This window comes from Saimiri boliviensis, chromosome 9, assembly GCF_048565385.1.
Source record: "Saimiri boliviensis isolate mSaiBol1 chromosome 9, mSaiBol1.pri, whole genome shotgun sequence".
NCBI classification, from domain to species: domain Eukaryota; kingdom Metazoa; phylum Chordata; class Mammalia; order Primates; family Cebidae; genus Saimiri; species Saimiri boliviensis.
Window position 1 is genome coordinate 112,520,735 of NC_133457.1, and position 18,795 is coordinate 112,539,529.

Here is an 18,795-nt window from a genome sequence, read left to right on the forward strand (position 1 = left end):
AAATCTAGCAACCCTAAATCGTGTGCCGGGTGGTGGTGAGTAGGCAATTTCAGGTAGGCCTCTTTGACGAGCTGGAACCTAAATGTAAAGAAGGGACCAATCATTCAGGGATCTAGAACATCCCAGGCAGAGGAGACAGCAATTATAAATGCTCTGAAGTGGAAATAAGCTTGGAGCTTAGAGGAACAGAAAGAAGGTGGGGTGGCGGAGCTGAGTGAGGGTTAGGAGAGGAGGGAAGCGGAAGGTGATGAGGGCAGGCGCTGGCAGGGACCAGATCATGTAGGGTTTGTGGGCTGTAATAAAAGTACCAAAAAGTTATATACCATACTCCCTCTAAAATAGAAGCTCCATGAGGGGCGGGAAGTTTTCTTCCCCATGTGCATGACCTTGGATCATTCAACATTGAACACCTCCTACATGCCAAGCCCTGACATCGAAATAGGTCACATGCCCGCAGCCAGTCGCTGAATCTGCGTTCCTCTTTGGAAATCCACACTCGTGAAGCCTGTTAGCATGGTCAGAGCCAAAGGGCACTGTCACTTGTGACGTCAGCGTAGAAACAGCGAGGCCCCGATTGGCCCTCCGAACCTGGGTGGGGCTAGAACATTCCTGGCCCCGCCCCTGCCGCGGCCCGCCTGCGCCTGCGCTCTGGCATCAGCCTAGCTGTCGCGCCATTTTGCCGGGGTTTGAATGTGAGGCGGAGCGGCGGCAGCAGCGGGTAGTGCCAGCTACAGTCCGCGGCCGGCGTTCCCTCCAGTGTTTCTGTATCCCCACGAGGTGAGGCGCGGGGCGTGCACGGCCTACCAGAGTGGCTCTTGGGGCCCAGCTGAGGAAGGGAGGAGGCGCTCCTGGTACTTCCGAGCGCTAGGGAGTGAGAACCGCGTCTCTGGGCGAGAGCGGAATGTGGGTCCGGGGCTCGGGCGGTGCGCTCAGGCGAGGTCTTCGCCTCCTCGGGCAGCGCTTGCCACGCCTTGCGGTGTCCTAGGTCTCCAGCCCAGGTCCGGCGGCCCCGGGGCCTGCGAGGGGTGAGCGCAGCTGAGGCGCGGCCTAACGCGAGCCTGCGGCTTGCCCGCCCTTTCCTCTCCGTCACGGCTCTGATTGGCTGCGCCGCCGCCTCGCCGCTCGGGAAGGCCGCTCCTTATTGGTCGCGGCCGCGTGTCCATTCTCCGCGCACGGGGCCGCAGGCAGCGCTAGCTGGGTGTGCGGCGGCTAGGCCTGCCTGGGCAGGGACTGCGGGCGCGTGGAACTGCGGCTGCCGCGCGGTCGCCCCTTTACCTGACCCTAGGGAAGCCCCCGAGCTCACCCCTCTCAGACCTCTGTACTTGAATGTCTGACTCTAAAACGGGCATCGTGAGCTCACTGGACTGAGTTGTTTATGAGAATTCTAGTGGGTACACGCGGGACATAGAAATGCCGTGTAACATGGGAATTCCCACATTTTGGGAGAAACGCTGTCCTAGACTTTGGAATTAGAGCGTCTGTGTTCATTCTAGACGTAGCCTGTCACTAGGGATGTAACTTGGGGCCAGTCACCGAGCCTCCATTTCCTTCGCTGCAAAATGGGGTTAATAACGGAATCTACCTATTTACGGTGATGTCCGAAAGTTTCGCGGGAGCTGACCATTGTTCATTCAGCTCTCCCACCCATCTTTCTTCTTAGCCACTGTGGCTTTCTGTTTCTTCCCTATTCCAGGCTTATTTCTATTTAAAGTTACTTGCACGTGCCTTTTGTTGGCTGGGGAATTGTCAACATCCTATCTTTGCAAGGCAGGCCCCCTGTCCCAAGTTTCCCTCACCTTAGGCCTCCTCTAATGAGCCTCCTTTTTTCTTTTTTCTTTTTTTTTTTTTTTCCTCCTTTTCAGAGAGTCTTGCTATTTTGCCCAGGCTGGAATCGTAGTGGCGCGATCTCAGCTCACTACAGCCTCCGCCTCCTGGATTCAAGCTGTCCTGCCTCAGCCTTCTGTAGCTGGGAGCACAGATGTGTGCCACCACGCCCGGCTCATTTGTGTATTTTTAGTAGACAGAGTTTCACCATGTTGGCCAGGGTGCCCAACCAGCCTCTCTAGGACCTTTCTCTCCCACAGCTCTCCATCAGCATCGCTTGGTTTTAGTTACTTCATAGCATTTACTAACACTTACTTATTGCTTACTCGTTTATTGTCTTTCTCAGCTGCTAGAACGTAAGCTCTTTGAGAGCAAGGACCTTGTCTGTGTCTTGCTTCTCCCTCGTGGTGGGTGCCACCCCACCTTTGTTTGCCACATGGTAGATGCGCAAATATCATTCTTCCTTGGAGGCACAGAAGGGGGGACCCTTTCCTCTTGGATTCCAACAGTTGCTCTTTTCTCTCCTCACCTTGGGCCGACATAGATCTTTGGTCTTTCTTTGTGTGTCTAAATTTTTTTTTTCAGGCTTTCAGAGGATCTTTTTTTTTTTTTTTTTTGAGACGGAGTTTCGCTCTCGTTACCCAGGCTGGAGTGCAAATGGCACGATCTCGGCTCACCGCAACCTCCACCTGGGTTCAGGCAATTCTCCTGCCTCAGCCTCCTGAGTAGCTGGGATTACAGGCACGCGCCACCATGCCCAGCTAATTTTTTGTATTTTTAGTAGAGACGGGGTTTCACCTTGTTGTCCAGGATGGTCTCGATCTCTTGACCTCGTGATCCACCCGCCTCGGCCTCCCAAAGTGCTGGGATTACAGGCTTGAGCCACCGTGCCCGGCCTTTCAGAGGATCTTAATGAATCTAGTCTCTCCTGCCCTATAACCCTTTATCTTTCACTTCTTACCATCAGTGCAAGGAAAGTCTCTCTCTCCTTCTGATTACTTCTACTGGTTGGGGTTTGGGACAGAGGATTGGATGGATGCAAAAGCAATACTCTAGTTTTGGAATTAATTTGTTTCTTTACTCATTTAATAAGTTTATTGAGCATCCACTTAATCTCTGGGAATATAGTGAAAAAACAAAAATGGACAAGTTCCCTTTCCTTAAAGGACAATGTATTCTCATGGGTGAAAAAGAAAACATTAGATAATTTCAGATAGTGATAGAATGATGTGACAGATGAAGAAGGCTTCTCTGAGGAGGTAACATTTGCATGGAGACCAGCCATTAAAAGGTGAGGGGAAGAACATTCCAGGTAGAGGGAATAGAATGTGCAAAGGCTCAAGGACAGGAACTGACTTGGAATATTGAAATATTTGAGGAACATCTTAGGTTCCTAGAGTGTGGTGTGAAGAAGGGAGAAGTATCCAGGACCCAGATCATAAGAGAGCTTTGTAGGCAATGTAAGGAGTTTGGATTTGATTCTAAGTGGTATATTCCTTTGATGAGAAAGCAGAGGGTAGGTTGAAGTGTTGGGATATGTTCTTGATATTTGAGTGCCAGATAGTTTTTATTTATTGGTTCTATTTCCCTCTTCCCAAATGTAAGGGGAGTGGTTCTCTAATGTGTTAAGGAAATATCTAAGAAAAAGGCACACATCTTGGATCAGCTTATGTCACAGATGTCTGTGAGATGGCCTCGGAAAGCAAAACTGTTATTCCAGAAATCTTCGCCTATAACTGAGGGCCTGTGGGAAGATAATAGACTTAGGTCTTGCCATTCATTCAACAAGAAAACCTTGGAAATTTAGGTATCTGTCATAACTGATTTATTGCAGTACATTTAAAAAAAAATTTTTTAATTGTATATTGGTAAGGGATTTCCAAAGATAGTTCCATGAAGAAAGAAAAGTATCACCCCCTTATTTAAAGGTGATAAAATGAATTCTTCTTTTCTCTCTTGTTTTTTGTTTTGTTTTGTTTTGTTTTTCGAGACACCATCTCACTCTGTTGCCTAGGCTGACCTGGGCTGAGGCCATCCTCCTACCTCAGACTCCCCAGTATGTAGAACTACATGTGTGCACCATCACACTCAACTAATTTTTGTGTATTTTTTGTAAAGATGGGGTTTCACCATGTTGCCCAGGTTGGTCTCAAAACTCCTGGACTCAAGGAGTCTGCTCACCTCAGCTTTCCAGAGAACTGGTATTACAGGCATGAACCACCCCACTTGGCCAAAATGAATTTTTTGTTTCTAGTTTGAGTCATTTTTAGATCAGTAACACTTTCTTTTTTTTTTTTTTTTTGAGACAGAGTTTTGCTCTTGTTATCCAGGCTGGAGTGCAATGGCACGATCTCGGCTCACCGCAACCTCCGTCTCCTGGGTTCAAGCAATTCTCCTGCCTCAGCCTCCCGAGTAGCTGGGACTACAGGCGTGCACCACCATGCCCAGCTAATTTTTGTATTTTTAGTAGAGACGGGGTTTCACCATGTTGACCAGGATGGTCTCGATCTCTTGACCTCGTGATCCACCCACCTCGGCCTCCCAAAGTGCTGGGATTACAGGCTTGAGCCACCGCACCCGGCCCTGATCAGTAACACTTTCTGCGTTTATATATTGCTAATATTTCAGAGGGTGGTCAAATAAGATAATTAGAGGTTGATCTTGTTGATAATTGTGAATACCTATAGAAGGTTCTCTAAAAGTCACTGATTTCACTTATTTTCTCAAATCAAGGATAAGCTTAGAATTTGGTTTTATAGGCTTTATCAGTAAGGCAATATAAAAGGATTTGTTGACAAATACTTAGTTCTTTTTTTTTTTTTTCTTTTTTTTTTTGAGATGGAGTTTCGCTCTTGTTACCCAGGCTGGAGTGCAATGGCGCGATCTCGGCTCACCGCAATCTCCACCTCCTGGGTTCAGGCAATTCTCCTGCCTCAGCCTCCTGAGTAGCTGGGATTACAGGCACGTGCCACCATGCCCAGCTAATTTTTTGTATTTTTAGTAGAGACGGGGTTTCACCATGTTGACCAGGATGGTCTCGATCTCTCGACCTCGTGATCCACCCGCCTCGTCCTCCCAAAGTGCTGGGATTACAGGCTTGAGCCACCGCGCCCGGCTTTTTTTTTTTTCTTTTCTTTTTTTTTTTTTTTTAATTGAGATGGAGTTTCGCTCGTTACCCAGACTGGAGTGCAATGGCACGATCTTGGCTCATCGCAACCTCCGCCTCCTGGGTTCAAGCAATTCTCCTGCCTCAGCCTCCTGAGTAGCTGGGACTACAGGCGTGTACCACCATGCCCAGCTAATTTTTGTATTTTTAGTAGAGACGGGGTTTCACCTTGTTGACCAGGATGGTCTCGATCTCTTGACCTTGTGATCTACCTGCCTCGGCCTCCCAAAGTGCTGGGATTATAGGTGTGAGCCACCGCACCCAGCCAAATACTTAGTTCTTTTTTTTTTTTTTTTTTTTTTTTTTTTTTTTTGAGACGGAGTTTTGCTCTTGTTACCCAGGCTGGAGTGCAATGGCACGATCTCGGCTCACCACAACCTCTGCCTCCTGGATTCAGGCAATTCTCCTGCCTCAGCCTCCTGAGTAGCTGGGATTACAGGCACACACCACCACGCCCAGCTGATTTTTTGTATTTTTAGTAGAGACGGGGTTTCGCCATGTTGACCAGGATGGTCTCGATCTCTTGACCTCGTGATCTACCCGCCTCGGCCTCCCAAAGTGCTGGGATTACAGGCGTGAGCCACTGCGCCCGGCACTTAGTAGAAAAGAGTATTCCCAAAGAATAATTTTGGGAGGCCAATGTGGGCGGATCACTTGAGCTCTGGAGTTCCATGTCAGCCTGGGGAACATGGGAACCCCTGTCTACAAAAATAATTCAAAAATTAGCCAGGTGTGGTGTTATGTGCCTGTAGTCCCAGCTACTTGGGAGGCTGAGGTAGGAGGATGGCTTGAACCCCGGAGGCAGAGGTTTCAGGCAAAATTGCACCACTGCATTCCTCTACCCTGAGCAACAGCCAGAACTTGTCTCAAAAAATAGTAAGATTCTAGAGTCTATGTAGTATTTTAACTTCGAGGGATTATAGCATGTATATTTATGTAACCCTACACTTTTTTGTTGTTGAGGATGAATTTCACACTTGTTGCTCAGTCTGGAGTGCAATGGCACAATCTCGGCTCACCGTAACCTCTGCCTCCCAGGTTCAAGCTATTCTCCTGCCTTAGCCTCCCTAGTAGCTGGGGTTACAGGCATGCGCTATCACGTTCGGCTAATTTTGTATTTTTAGTAGACAGGGTTTCTCCATGTTGGTCAGGCTGGTCTCAAACTCCCGACCTCAGGTGATTGGTCACCTCAGCCTCTCAGAAGTGCTAGGATTTTAGGCGTGAGACATCATGCCTGGCCTCACTTTTTTTTTTTTGAGATGGAGTTTCACTCTTGTTGCCCAGGCTGGAGTGCAATAGCACAATCTCAGCTCACCACAACCTCTGGATTCAAACGATTCTCCTGCCTCAGCCTCCTGAGTAGCTGGGATTACAGGCATGTGTCACCATACCTGGCTAATTTTGTGTTTTTAGTAGAGACAGGGTTTCTCCATGTTGGTCAGGCTGGTCTTGAACTCCTGACCTGAAGTGATTCACCTCCCTTGGCCTCAAAAGTGTTGGGATTACAGGCATGAGCCACCTCGCCCTACCACTTTTTTTTTTTTTTTTTTTTTTTTTTAAACTTAAAAATAGCCCTAATCCAGCCAGGCATGGTGGCTCACGCCTGTAATCCCAGCACTTTCAGAGTTCTAGGTGGGTGGATTACGAGGTCAGGAGATGGAGACCACCCTGGCCAAGATGGTGAAACGCTGTTTCTACTAAAATATAAAAAATTAGCTGGGTGTGGTGGTGCTGTCACAGCTACTCGGGAGGCTGAGGCAGGAGAATCGCTTGAACCCGGGAGGTAGAGGTTGCAGTGAGCCGAAATTGCGCCACTGCACTCTAGCCTGGTGATAGAATGAAACTGTCTCTGACAGACCGAGACTGTCTAAAAGAAAAAAATAGTCCTGCTCTAGCACCTCAACTTTGGAGACAGGATTTCACTCAGGCACCCAAACTGGAATGCAGTGGCAAGATTCAGCTTATTGCAACCTAGACCTCCCCGGCTCAAGCAGTCCTGCCTCAGCTTCCCTGGTAGCTAGGACAATAGGAGGGCACCACTGACCCCAGCTAATTTTTTAAATTTTTTGTAGAGAAAGGGTCTCACTATTGTTGCTGAATCTGGCCTCATATGGTCTTTGCGCTTAAGTGAATTTCCCTTCTTGGCCTCCCAAAGTGCTGGAATCACAGGAGTGAGCCACCTTGCTCAGCCTCTTGTGGTTTTAGAATCTAAAAGAATGTGTCCACCTCTTTCTATTTGACACAGTCAACTGACCAAAATAAAGATGAAGAATATTTTTGACGGAAAAATCAAAGGTATCTAGCTCTTTAAAATAGTACAACAGATATATAACAGGTGCTCATCACTATTGTAAGGGAGAGAGCAGTGAACAAAGCACAAAGTCCCTACTATCAATGGAGTTTACAATCTAGTGAAGAGAGAAGCATAGTAAATGGCAAAAGAAATTAATATGCCTGATAAAATCTACCTGGAAAATAGTAGAGTAAGGGCATGGAGAGTAACTGAGGTGAATGCTCTTTTAGATAGGATGGCGCAGCAAGGCATCTATGAAAAAAAGATGACGTTTGAAAAGAGTCCTTCTAGACCCGGCGCAGGGGCTCATACCTGTAATCCCAGCACTTTTGGAGGTGGAGTAGGGCAGATCACCTGAGGTCAGGAGTTCAAGACCAGCCTGGCTAACACAGTGAAACCCCGTCTCTACTATAAATACAAAAATCAGCTGGGCATCGTGGCGTGCACCTGTAGATCCGGTTACCTGGGAGACTGAGGCAGGAGAATCACTTAAACCTGAGAGGTGGAGGCTGCAGTGAGCTGAGATCATGACACTGCACTCCAGCCTGGGCAGTGTAGAATGAGACTGTTTTTGTGTGTTTTTTTTTGTTTTGTTTTGTTTTGTTTTTGAGACGGTGTCTCGCTCTGTTGCCAGGCTGGAGTGCAGTGGCTCGATTCGGTTCACTCCAACCTCCACCTCTGAGTTCAAGCAATTCTCCTGCCTCAGCTTCCCAAGTACTTGGGACTACAGGTGGGTGCCACCACACCCAACAAATGTTTGTATTTTCAGTAGAGATGGGGTTTCAGCATGTTGGCCAGGATGATCTCTATCTCTTGATCTCGTGATCCACCCACCTTCGCCTCCCAAAGTGCTGAAATTACAGATGTGAGCCATCCTGTTGGGCCAGAGACTTTGTCTTTTTAAAAAAAAAAAAAAAAAATGAAGAAGAGTCCTTCCAGCCTGGGCAACATAGCAACACCTCATCTCTACTAAAAATGAAAAAAGTAGCCAGGCAAGATACTACACACCTGTAATCCCAGCTACTTAAGGCTGAGGTGGGAGTATCACTTGAGTTCAAGAGTTGGAGGCTGAGGTGAGTAATGTTTGCACCACTGCACTCCAGCCTGGTTGACAGAGCAAGATCGCTGTCTCAAAAAAAAAAAAAAGTCCTGAATGAGAATGAAGTGGGCAGTGAGAACCATGTAGCTTTCCATGGGCAGAGCTCTGTGGGCAGAGGGAACAGTAAGTACAGAACCCTGAAAAAAGAGTATAAGCACTCACATGTTTGAACAGGTAATATAGGACAAATCTCTCTTTTCAGAGACAAGATTCTCACTCTGTTGCCCAAGTTAGAATGCAGCAGCATGATCATAGCTCACTGCAGCCTTAAAATCTGGGCTTAACCTTCTGCCTCATCCTCCAGAGCAGCTGAGACTACAAGTGCTCACCACCGTGCTTGACTAGTTTTTAAAATTTTTATAGAGGCAGGTCTCACTGTGTTGCCCACGCTGGTCTTGATTTCCTAGCCTCAGGTATCCTTCCACCTCAGCCCCCAAAAGCGCTGGGATTATAGGCATGAGCCATTCTGCCAGAGCAGAACAAATCTAAAAATTCACTTTCTTGAAGCACTTTTGAATAAACAGAAATTTAATTGTGGCAGTTAAATTGGTCATTTATTTACCTGACATTCATGTGAGTGAGTTCCCACGTTATGTTGGGGCTGCTAATGATTGATCCTCAAGGGATAGTCTCCAATCTTGACTGGAAACTCATGTTTTGCTGGGTGACTGACATGTTGTGACTTATCCTTTAGTTCGTACAACAAATGCTTACGATGTACTGTGTGCCAGGTAATGTCGAAGGTCTTGAGCATACAGAAGTCCCTGTGCTCAGGAGCTTGCAGTCTAGTGTATGTGGGAGACAACAAAGGAGTTGAAGATGGTTTCAAATGAGGATAATTGCTAACACAGCAAAACAAGGATGATCTAGTCATAGAAGACCATTTTGAAGACTTGACAGTGTGCTGAGAGCAGAATGGTGCCCATTATCAAATTAGAGGATGAGCATTATTATGGTCAGGGAGAACTCTTGTGGCTAGTTAGAAGGCTTTTGTGCCTGGAATGTAGCAAGAGCCAAGAAGATACAGGAGATGAGGTGAATAGATGCCAGATTGCCTAGACTTTGCTGTGGTAAGGGATTTGGTTTTTTGTTTGTTTTTTGGAGACAGGTCTCACTCCCATTGCTCAGGCTGGAATGCGGTGGCATGATTACAAGTCACTGGGGCCTCACCTTGCTTGGACTACAGGTGTGTGCCACCACACCTGGCTAAATTTTTGTATTTTTAGTAGAGACAGGTTATTGTTGTGTTCCCCAGGCTGGTCTCCAGCGGGCTCAAGCAATCTTTCTGCCTTGACCTCCCAAACTGCTGGGCTTACAGGTGTCAGCCACCACTCCTGGGCAGGAGTTTGGGTGTTTAATATAATTATGAGGAATCTAAGGAGTTTCAGTTGAGAAATATACAAGTGTTAGAGAAACATACAAGTGTTAGAGAAACATAATGAAGAAAGTGAAATGCAGATTTATTGAGGCGTGTAATTTAAAAAATCAAGAAAATAAGTGCTGCGTGGTGGCATGTGCTTGTAGTCCCAGCTACTTGAGAGGCTGAGGCAGGCGGATTGCTTAAGCTCAGGAGTTAGAATCCAATCTGGACAATACAGTGAGACCCCCTGGCTCTTTTTGTTTGTTTCTTGAGATGGAGTTTTACTCTTGCCCAGGCTGGAGTGCAATGGCTCAATCTCAACTCACTGCAACTTCTGCCTCCCAGGTTCTAGCAATTGTCCTGCCTCAGCCTCCCAAGTAGCTGGGATTATAGGCATGTGCCACCGCACCCAACTTATTTTAGTTTTTAGTAGAGACGAGATTTCACCATGTAGGCCAAGGTGGTCTCAAACTCCTGCTCTTGTGATCCCCAACCCGCCCGCCCCCGCCTCCCAAAGTGCTGGGATTACAGGTGTGAGCTACTGCACCTGGTCTCTTTTATTTATTTATTTTTTTATTTTTTTAAGACAAAATCTGTAAATCTTCTTCCACTGATTGTGTGAATCCCCAAGGGAGAATAAATTTACATATGACAAAGAAAGGCCAATTTTCTTTAACTCAGATACACTGATGATAATGATTTAACTTGGCCACAGCAAACTTTTTTTTTTTTTTGGAGATGGAGTTTCTCAGGCTGGAGTGCAGTGGCACAATCTCAACTCACTGCAACCTCTGCCTCCCAGGTTAAAGCGATTTTCCTGCCTCAGCCTGCTGAGCAGTTGGGATTACAGGCATGTGCCACCGTGCCTGCCTAATTTTTGTATTTTTAGTAGAGAGGGGGTTTTGCCATGTTGGCCAGGCTGGTCTTGAACTACTGACCTCAGGTGATCCGCCCATCTCAGCCTCCCAGAGTGCTGGGATTACAGGAGTGAGCCACCACACCTGGCCCAAACTTCCATAATTTTGTGACTGATCCAGCATTTCAATACAGAAGAAAGGCATAGGAAAATAAATGAATTAAATCATTGCTTTCCAAAGTGTGTTCTATTCAAAAGGGGTTCTGTAGCCAAATAATGGGAGAGACTGGACAATCCTCCCACCTCAGCCTCCCGAGTAGCTGGGACTACAGGCGCACGCCACCACGCCTGGCTAACTTTTTGTGTTTTTGTTGTCATCATTGAGATGGGGGTCTCGCTCTGTCTGTATCCCAGGCTGGAGTACAGTGGCGTGATCTCGGCTCACTGCAACCTCTGCCTCCCAGGTCCTGGTTCAAGCAGTTCTCCTACCTCAGCCTCCCAAGTAGCTGGGATTACAGACACGAGCCACCATGCCCAGCTAATTATTGTATTTTTTAGTAGAGACAGTTTTTCACCATGTTGGCCTGTCTGGTCTTGAACTCCTTACCTCATGATCCTCCTGCCTCGGCCTCCCAAAGTGCTGGGATTACAGACGTGAGCCACTGCACATGGCCTAATATTTTGTATTTTTAGTAGAGATGGGGTTTTGCCATGTTGCCCAGGCAGGTCTTGAACTCCTGGGCTCAAGCGATCTGCCTGCCTCAGCCTCCTAACAATGGAGACTGGATTAATCGATGTAAACCAGTAGTTTTGTGAGTTTAAAGTGCTTTTTGTATTGTGAATCTCCAAAGTGGGGCAGGATATAATGTGTAGCATTTTCCAAACTTATGATATAAAAAACTATAAAGGGTGTAGCCTCTCAATAGATTGTGTGGTTTCTTGATCTTCACACCTGTAGAGTAGTACGCCCTGGATTAGAAGGAGTGATTAGGTAGGTGGTGAGATCTACTCAGTCTATCACAACATTAGCTTCCTGTGATAAACACTTTTTCTAATTAAGGGGAAGCACCTGCAGCATGTAGAATACAGATAATTCTCTTTAGAAGGTTGGTGTTTCTTGCTGTTTGGGAGTGCCCTGCATAAGCACCACGTTAGATATATTTTCTTATCTTCTGGCCCCCTGCTGCCCAGTAGTCCTCTGGCTGCCCTCTTTTCACATCAGCCTTTTTGTTGTGAGTGCTTTCACTCCGGGTCAGTCCTCTCTCTTTCATTTCCACCTAAGAGGCAGCCTTTGTTAGTAGAAAGAGGAGTTGAACTGATTTGAATCTGATCTTTATGTATTAACTATGTGTGACTTAGTCAACCTGAGTGCCCTTCTTTGTATGTAAGATGGTTGTGTGGAATAAATGATATGAAGCCTATGAAAACATAGAGCACTGTGTGCCTGGTTCATAAATGTGACATCTCCCCCATTGTGCAAACCATCACCAGCCCAAAGTTCCTCTATACTTTCATTACTTTTTTTTTTTTTTTTTGGAGACGGAGTTTTGCTCTTGTTACCCAGGCTGTAGTGCAATGGCGCGATCTTGGCTCACCGCAACCTCCGCCTCCTGGGTTCAGGCAATTCTCCTGTCTCAGCCTCCTGAGTAGCTGGGATTACAGGCACGCGCCACCATGCCCAGCTAACTTTTTGTATTTTTAGTAGAGACGGGGTTTCACCATGTTGACCAGGATGGTCTCGATCTCTTGACCTCGTGATCCACCCGCCTTGGCCTCCCAAAGTGTTGGGATTACAGGTTTGAGCCACTGCGCCCGGCCTTACTTTCATTACATTTTTACCCACTTGAGAAAACCTTCATGTCTTCCCCATACATTAAATCATGACACTCTTCAGCCAAGTATGGAGGAAGCTATATGATCTGATCTTGATCTCCTAGTCCACTATTCTCAAGGTTCAGCTCAAGGCTCAGGCTCTGGGAAATCTTGGATGGCAGCATAACCCGGTGACTCCCTTCTGAACCTCCCAACACTTAAGGCACTGTCTTTGTGATTCATTTGGCACTTCAGGGGACAGAAGTTTCAGAATCTGGAATTTTTTGGGGATGCACCAAACACAACATGCCCAGTGGGGCCTGGGGTAGCACCCTGTATCCAAACATACTGATATTTCTTTAGTGAAACATTTGCATACTAAGTGAGATAAATCTATGTTGATAGCCTCAGACAGTTCAGGCTGGTTTTGCTAAATGAGTTTGCTACAAACTTGTTTAAAAAAAAAAAAAAACAACTCAGTTTATCGATTTTTGGATTTCATCACTATAGTAAAGGGTATATAGGCCTGTACTTGGCATTTCAGTTGTGTCTTGTCTTCCAGACTATTAGGAAGCTCCTTCAGGGGCAGGAACTTGATTGCATATTGTGATAGACATTTTTAAAATAAATAAAATGTGTCTTGGTGTGGTGGCTCATGCCTGTAATCCGGTGCTTTGGGATGCTGAGGCAGGAAGATTGCTTCAGGTCAGGAGTTCGAGACCGGCTTGCACAATGTGGTGAAACCCCATCTCTACAAAAAATACAAAACTTAGCCTGGTTGTGGTTGATTGGACTTCTAGTCCCAGCTACTCAAGAGGCTGTGATTGTGCTCCTGCAATCCATTTTGGGCCACAGAGGAAGACTCTGTCTCAAAATAATAACAAAATTTTAAAAATTCCTGACTGTAAATGTAGAACACATAGGTGATTGTAAGATTAGAAAAATAGGAAAATAGGCCGGGCGTGGTGGCTCAAGCCTGTAATCCCAGCACTTTGGGAGGCCGAGGCGGGTGGATCACAAGGTCAAGAGATCGAGACCATCCTGGTCAACATGGTGAAACCCCGTCTCTACTAAAAATACTAAAAATTAGCTGGGCGTGGTGGCGCGTGCCTGTAATCCCAGCTACTCAGGATGCTGAGGCAGGAGAATTGCCTGAACCCAGGAGGCGGAGGTTGCGGTGAGCCGAGATCACGCCATTGCACTCCAGCCTGGGTAACAAGAGTGAAACTCCGTCTCAAAAAAAAAAAAAAGAAAAATAGGAAAATAATAAAACCCTCCTTATATCCATCACTTAGATGTTATCACTGTTCTACATTTGGAGTGTGTTTTTAGTTTTCTGTATATTTGGATGTATGTGAAGTTTTTTTTTTTTTTTTTTTAGACGGAGTTTCGCTCTTGTTACCCAGGCTGGAGTGCAATGGCGCGATCTCGGCTCACCGCAACCTCCGCCTCCTGGGCTCAGGCAATTCTCCTGCCTCAGCCTCCTGAGTAGCTGGGATTACAGGCACACGCCACCATGCCCAGCTAATTTTTTGCACCTTTAGTAGAGACAGGGTTTCACCATGTTGACCAGGATGGTCTCGATCTCTTGACCTCATGATCCACCCACCTCGGCCTCCCAAAGTGCTGGGATTACAGGCTTGAGCCACCGCGCCCGGCCAGTTTTTTTTTTTTTTTATGCATACTTTGAATTATGGTATCTTTGACCTTTTCAACTGAGTTTTTTTACATTTTACAAAAATTGTGTATTTAACTTTTTTCTTCTTTTTCATAGAAGCCTCTGGTTAATTGTTGCATGGTTTCTCTGAAAGGGCTCCACTTTCCCATCTACATGTGGCTGTATATCTAAAAGCTGCCTAATGGGGTATAAGCATAAGTGGAGTTTTCGAAAACAGGTTTGTTCATATGTTTGTTTTTTTGTTTTTTTTTTTGAGGGAGAGTCTCACTCTTTGAGAGGCTGGAGTGCAGTGGCACAATCTTGGCTCACTGCAACCTCTGCCTCCAGGTTCTAGTGATTCTCCTGTCTCAGCTACTCAAATAACTGGGATTACAGGTGCATGCTACCACGCCCAGCTAATTTTGTATTTTTAGTATAAGCAAGGTTTCACCATGTTGGCCAGGCTGGTCTCAAACTTGTAACCTCAGGTGATCCACCTGCCTCAACGTCCCAAAGTGCTGGGATTACTGGCCTAAGATAGCTTTATTGAAGTACAATTTACATACTTGAAGACTTTTCCATTTTAAGTGAACTGTTTGGGAAATTACAGTAAATTTATATAAGTTATGCATGTGTCACCACAGTCAATTTTAGAACACTCTGTCACCCCCCAAAATTTCCCTCAATTTGCACCTAATTTCATCAACTCACCAACAAGTTGAAGACAGTAAAGCTTCATTGGTAAGATTCCCAGGATTTGTGGTCTGTTGGTAATCATGCACATCTGACACTTGTACTCTCTGTATGTGCTGTTTTTTTGTGTCTTTTTTTTTTCCTTTTCCTTTTAATTGGGTAGGTTCAGACTCCCTTTTATTCCCCATTTTTAATTACCGAATTGTATGTATTCGTGGTGTGCATGTTTTGAAGTATGTATACATTGTAGAAGAGCTAAATCAAGCTAATTAACATGTATATTACTTCACATACTTGGGTTTTTTTGGTGGTGAAAGCACTTAAAATATACCCAGCAATTTTCAAGAATACGATACAATTATTATAGTCACTGTGTTGTACAATAAATCTCTTGAACTGTGTATTTCTTAGCCTGTGTTGTTACTAGTTAAATCAATGTAGATCATTTAGTTAGTTTAAAATTTATGTGCTGGGCACAGTGGCTCACACCTGTAAACCTAGCACATTGGTTGGCCAAGGCAGGAGGATCACTTGGGTCCAGGAGTTTGAGACCAGCCTGGACAGCATAGTGAGCCCTTGTCTCTACAAAAAAAAAATTGTTTTTAAATTTGTAATCTGTTAGATTTGAAGTTTTTTGGTCAGTCATAAGCATATTCTGTGATTTCATTTTGTTTAAGCTTTAAATATGAAAATGTCTAGAATTAGGCCAGGCGCGGTGGCTCACGCCTGTAATCCCAGCACTTTGGGAGGCCGAGGCGGGTGGATCACAATGTCAGGGGTTCAAAACCAGCCTGGCCAACATGGTGAAACCCCATCTCTACTAAAAATACAAAAATTAGCTGGGCACGGTGGCGCGTGTAATCCAGTTACTCTGGAGGCTGTGGCAGAGAGAATTGCTTGAACCAGGACCCGGGAGGCTGAGGTTGCAGCGAGCGTAGATCAGGCCACTGTACTCCAGCCTGGGCTACAGAGTGAGACTCCGTCTCCAAAAAAAAAAAGAAAAAAGAAAATGTCTAGAATTATAACCTTAGCTGTCATCTTCCGAACTCCAGAATTATCTCCCTAGATGCAAATTCTTAGCATTGTTCTTAGTATTTGTGATTGCATGTTGTATACGAAAGAATTTATTCTTTTTTTTAATCTCAGAACTTTATGTGGGATATTTATTTGGTGGTTAAAATTTTAATTTCTCATTGTGGGGCTTTTTTTGTGTTGGGGCAGGGGGAGATGGGGTCTTGCTCCGTCACCCATGCTGTACTGCAGTGACATCGTCGCAGCTCACTGCAACCTCTGCCCCCAAGCTCAAGCAGTCTTTCCACCGCAGCCTTCTGAGTAGCTGGGACCAAAGGCGCACACCACCACACCTGGCTAATTATATGTACCAGGCTGCAGTGCAATGGTGTGATCTCAACTTACTGCAACCTTTGCCTCCTGGGTTCAAGCAATTCTCCTGCCTCAGCCTCCCAAGTGACTGGGATTACAGGCTCCCACCACCACATCTAGCTAATTTTTGTATTTTTAGTAGAGACAGGGTTTCATCATGTTGGTCAGGCTGGTCTCAAATTACTGACCTCATGTGCACCTGGCTGTTTCAGCCTCCCAAAGTGTTGGGTTTACAGGCGTAAGCCACCATGCCTGGCTTCAATTTCTGTGTGGTTTTGGTAGAGATGGGGTCTCACCCTGTTGCCCAGCCTGGTCTCCAACTCCTGAGCTCAAACAATCCACCTGCCTCAGCCTGCCAAAATGCCAGGATTACAGGCCTGAGTCACCACACCCGGCCTCCTTGTGGGGCTTTTTTAATAAGTTCCTCTAGTGATTTTTTTTTTTTAACCCTCTTTTAGCCCTTGCCCATAGCATTAAATCATATAAACTTGGTGCCTTCAAGCAGTCATTCAGCTGTTTTTCTGTGACTGTCTTTTTGAAATTTGGGGTTTTTTTTTCTCCCTTATCACAAAATTGTCTCACTATTGATTTGGCTGGGGGGAGAGGCACATCTTATTTTCTGGGACTCTTGTCTCAGAGTCAGGTTTATTACCCATATAAAAACAACGAACAAATGACTTTCAGAGAGAAAGACCTGTAATATAAACAGATTTTTGTATGTAAATCACTTCTTCCTTAAGTGACTAGTTACCCAAACCTCATTTTTTATTTTAGATCCTATAGCAATGGAGCTCAGCGATGCAAATTTGCAAACACTAACAGAATATTTAAAGAAAACCCTTGATCCTGATCCTGCCATCAGACGTCCAGGTAAAGAAAATAAATGTGTTTTGGTTGATTAATTCCTTAAGGACAGGTGAGAGAAATCTATGTATTATCTGCCTCCTTATAAAAATATTTTTAAAAGATTCACCCTTGGGTTCTCAAGCATAATTTATGTTATAGCTACTATACCATGGTATGTTGTTTCTTTTTCTGAGTAGCTTTTATTTGGCATCTTCTGGGATTAAAAAGTACTAGTTTAGGGAGAAAAAGTACTGTCATGTTTAGAATGCTTTGTTCTTTGACCTTTTCCAAAATACCCACTTAAAACCTGCCTGCTGTAAAGATAAAATAATTAGGGCATAAGGAGGAAAGTAATTGCCTAAAAACTGATTAAGTGAAAGAAACCAAGTAATCAGTTAATGTCTCCTAATCTTTCTGTTGGTTTAGATTTAATTAATGTATTTTAAGACCTAGAGGGTTTTTTTCTTCCTGAATTTGACCAGATTCCATTAAAAACTTAGAATTAAAATTTCGAACTCAGGTGTTCACGGACTCAGATGTTAAGTTAAATGAGGGAGCAAGGCCAAGTGAAGACTGGTAATATCAGGAGAAAACATGACCTGCTTAAGTAGCAGGTATTTTTTAGAACTAGCTAATTCTGGGGATTCAGACTAGTTTTGCAGGATCAAATTTCCAATTTTGATTGAAAAATAAGGATGTTTATATGAAGTGCCTTCATTTTTAAATGTTAGCAAGTAATTTGAAAAAATTTTGAAACACGGCCAGGCATAGAGGTTCATGCCTTTAATCCCAGTAATTTCGAAGGCCAAGGCAGGAAGATCAGTCTGGCCAACGTGGCAAGACCCTGTGTCTACAAAAAATTTAAAAGTAAGCCAGGTGGACTGGGTGCGGTGGCTCACACCTGTAATCCCAACACTTTGGGAGGCCGAGGCAGCTGGGTCACAAGGTCAGAAGTTCAAGACCAGCTTGACCAACATGGTGAAACCCCATCTCTACTAAAAATACAAAAATTAGCTGGGCATGGTGTCACACACCTGTAATCCCAGCTACTTAGGAGGCTGAGGCTGGAGAATCATTTGAACCCGGAGGCAGTGAGCCGAGATCACGCCATTCCACTCCAGCCTGGGCAACAGAGTAAGACTCTGTTTAAAAAAAAAAAATTAGCCAGGTGTGGTGATGTGTGCTTATAGTCCTATCAACTGGGGAAGCTGAGGCAAAAGCATTGCTTACACCCAGGAGGTCAGAGCTGCAGTGAGTTATGATTGTGTCAGTGCCCTCTAGCCTGAGTGACAGAGGGAGATCTTATCTTTAAAAAAAAAGTGACCGGATGTGATGGCTCACACCTGTAATCCCAGCACTTTGAGAGGCTGAGGAGGGCAGATTACCTGAGGTCAGGAGTTTGAGACCAGCCTGGGCAACAATGCAAAACCCCATCTCTACTAAAAATACAAAAATTATCCAGGAATGGTGGCATGCACCTGTAATCCTAGCTACTCAGGAGACTGAGTCAGAAGAATTGCTTGAACCCAGGAGGCAGAGGTTGCAGTGAGCCAAGATAGCCCCACTACACTGCAGCCTAGGTGACAGAGTGAGACTTCCTCTCAAAAAAGAAAAAAAAAAAAAAAAATTCTCTTTTTTTTTTTTTTTAATACAATGCAAACCAAACTACTTCTGGGCCAGATGTATCTTGTGAGCAGTCAGTTATTGATCCTTGATACGGGCCATACTAACCAGAAATGCTTTTAACATGTTTCTTCAAAACTTACTGATGTGCATGCTCACATAGAGGATTTTGGAAGGGTTTCA

At 45.2% G+C, this 18,795-nt stretch overlaps 1 protein-coding gene across 1 annotated transcript in view; it reads left to right on the top strand.

Annotated features, from left to right (window-relative positions):
* Positions 1-649: 649 nt before the first annotated feature.
* Positions 650-18,795, top strand: part of CSE1L (chromosome segregation 1 like) — a 60,470-nt gene continuing 42,324 nt past the window's right edge. The window contains exons 1-2 of the mRNA XM_003932551.4: positions 650-777; positions 16,918-17,013. Of these exons, the coding sequence (XP_003932600.1) occupies positions 16,929-17,013 (85 nt within the window). The 5' untranslated portion in view covers positions 650-777; positions 16,918-16,928. The remainder of the gene's footprint in view (positions 778-16,917; positions 17,014-18,795) is intronic.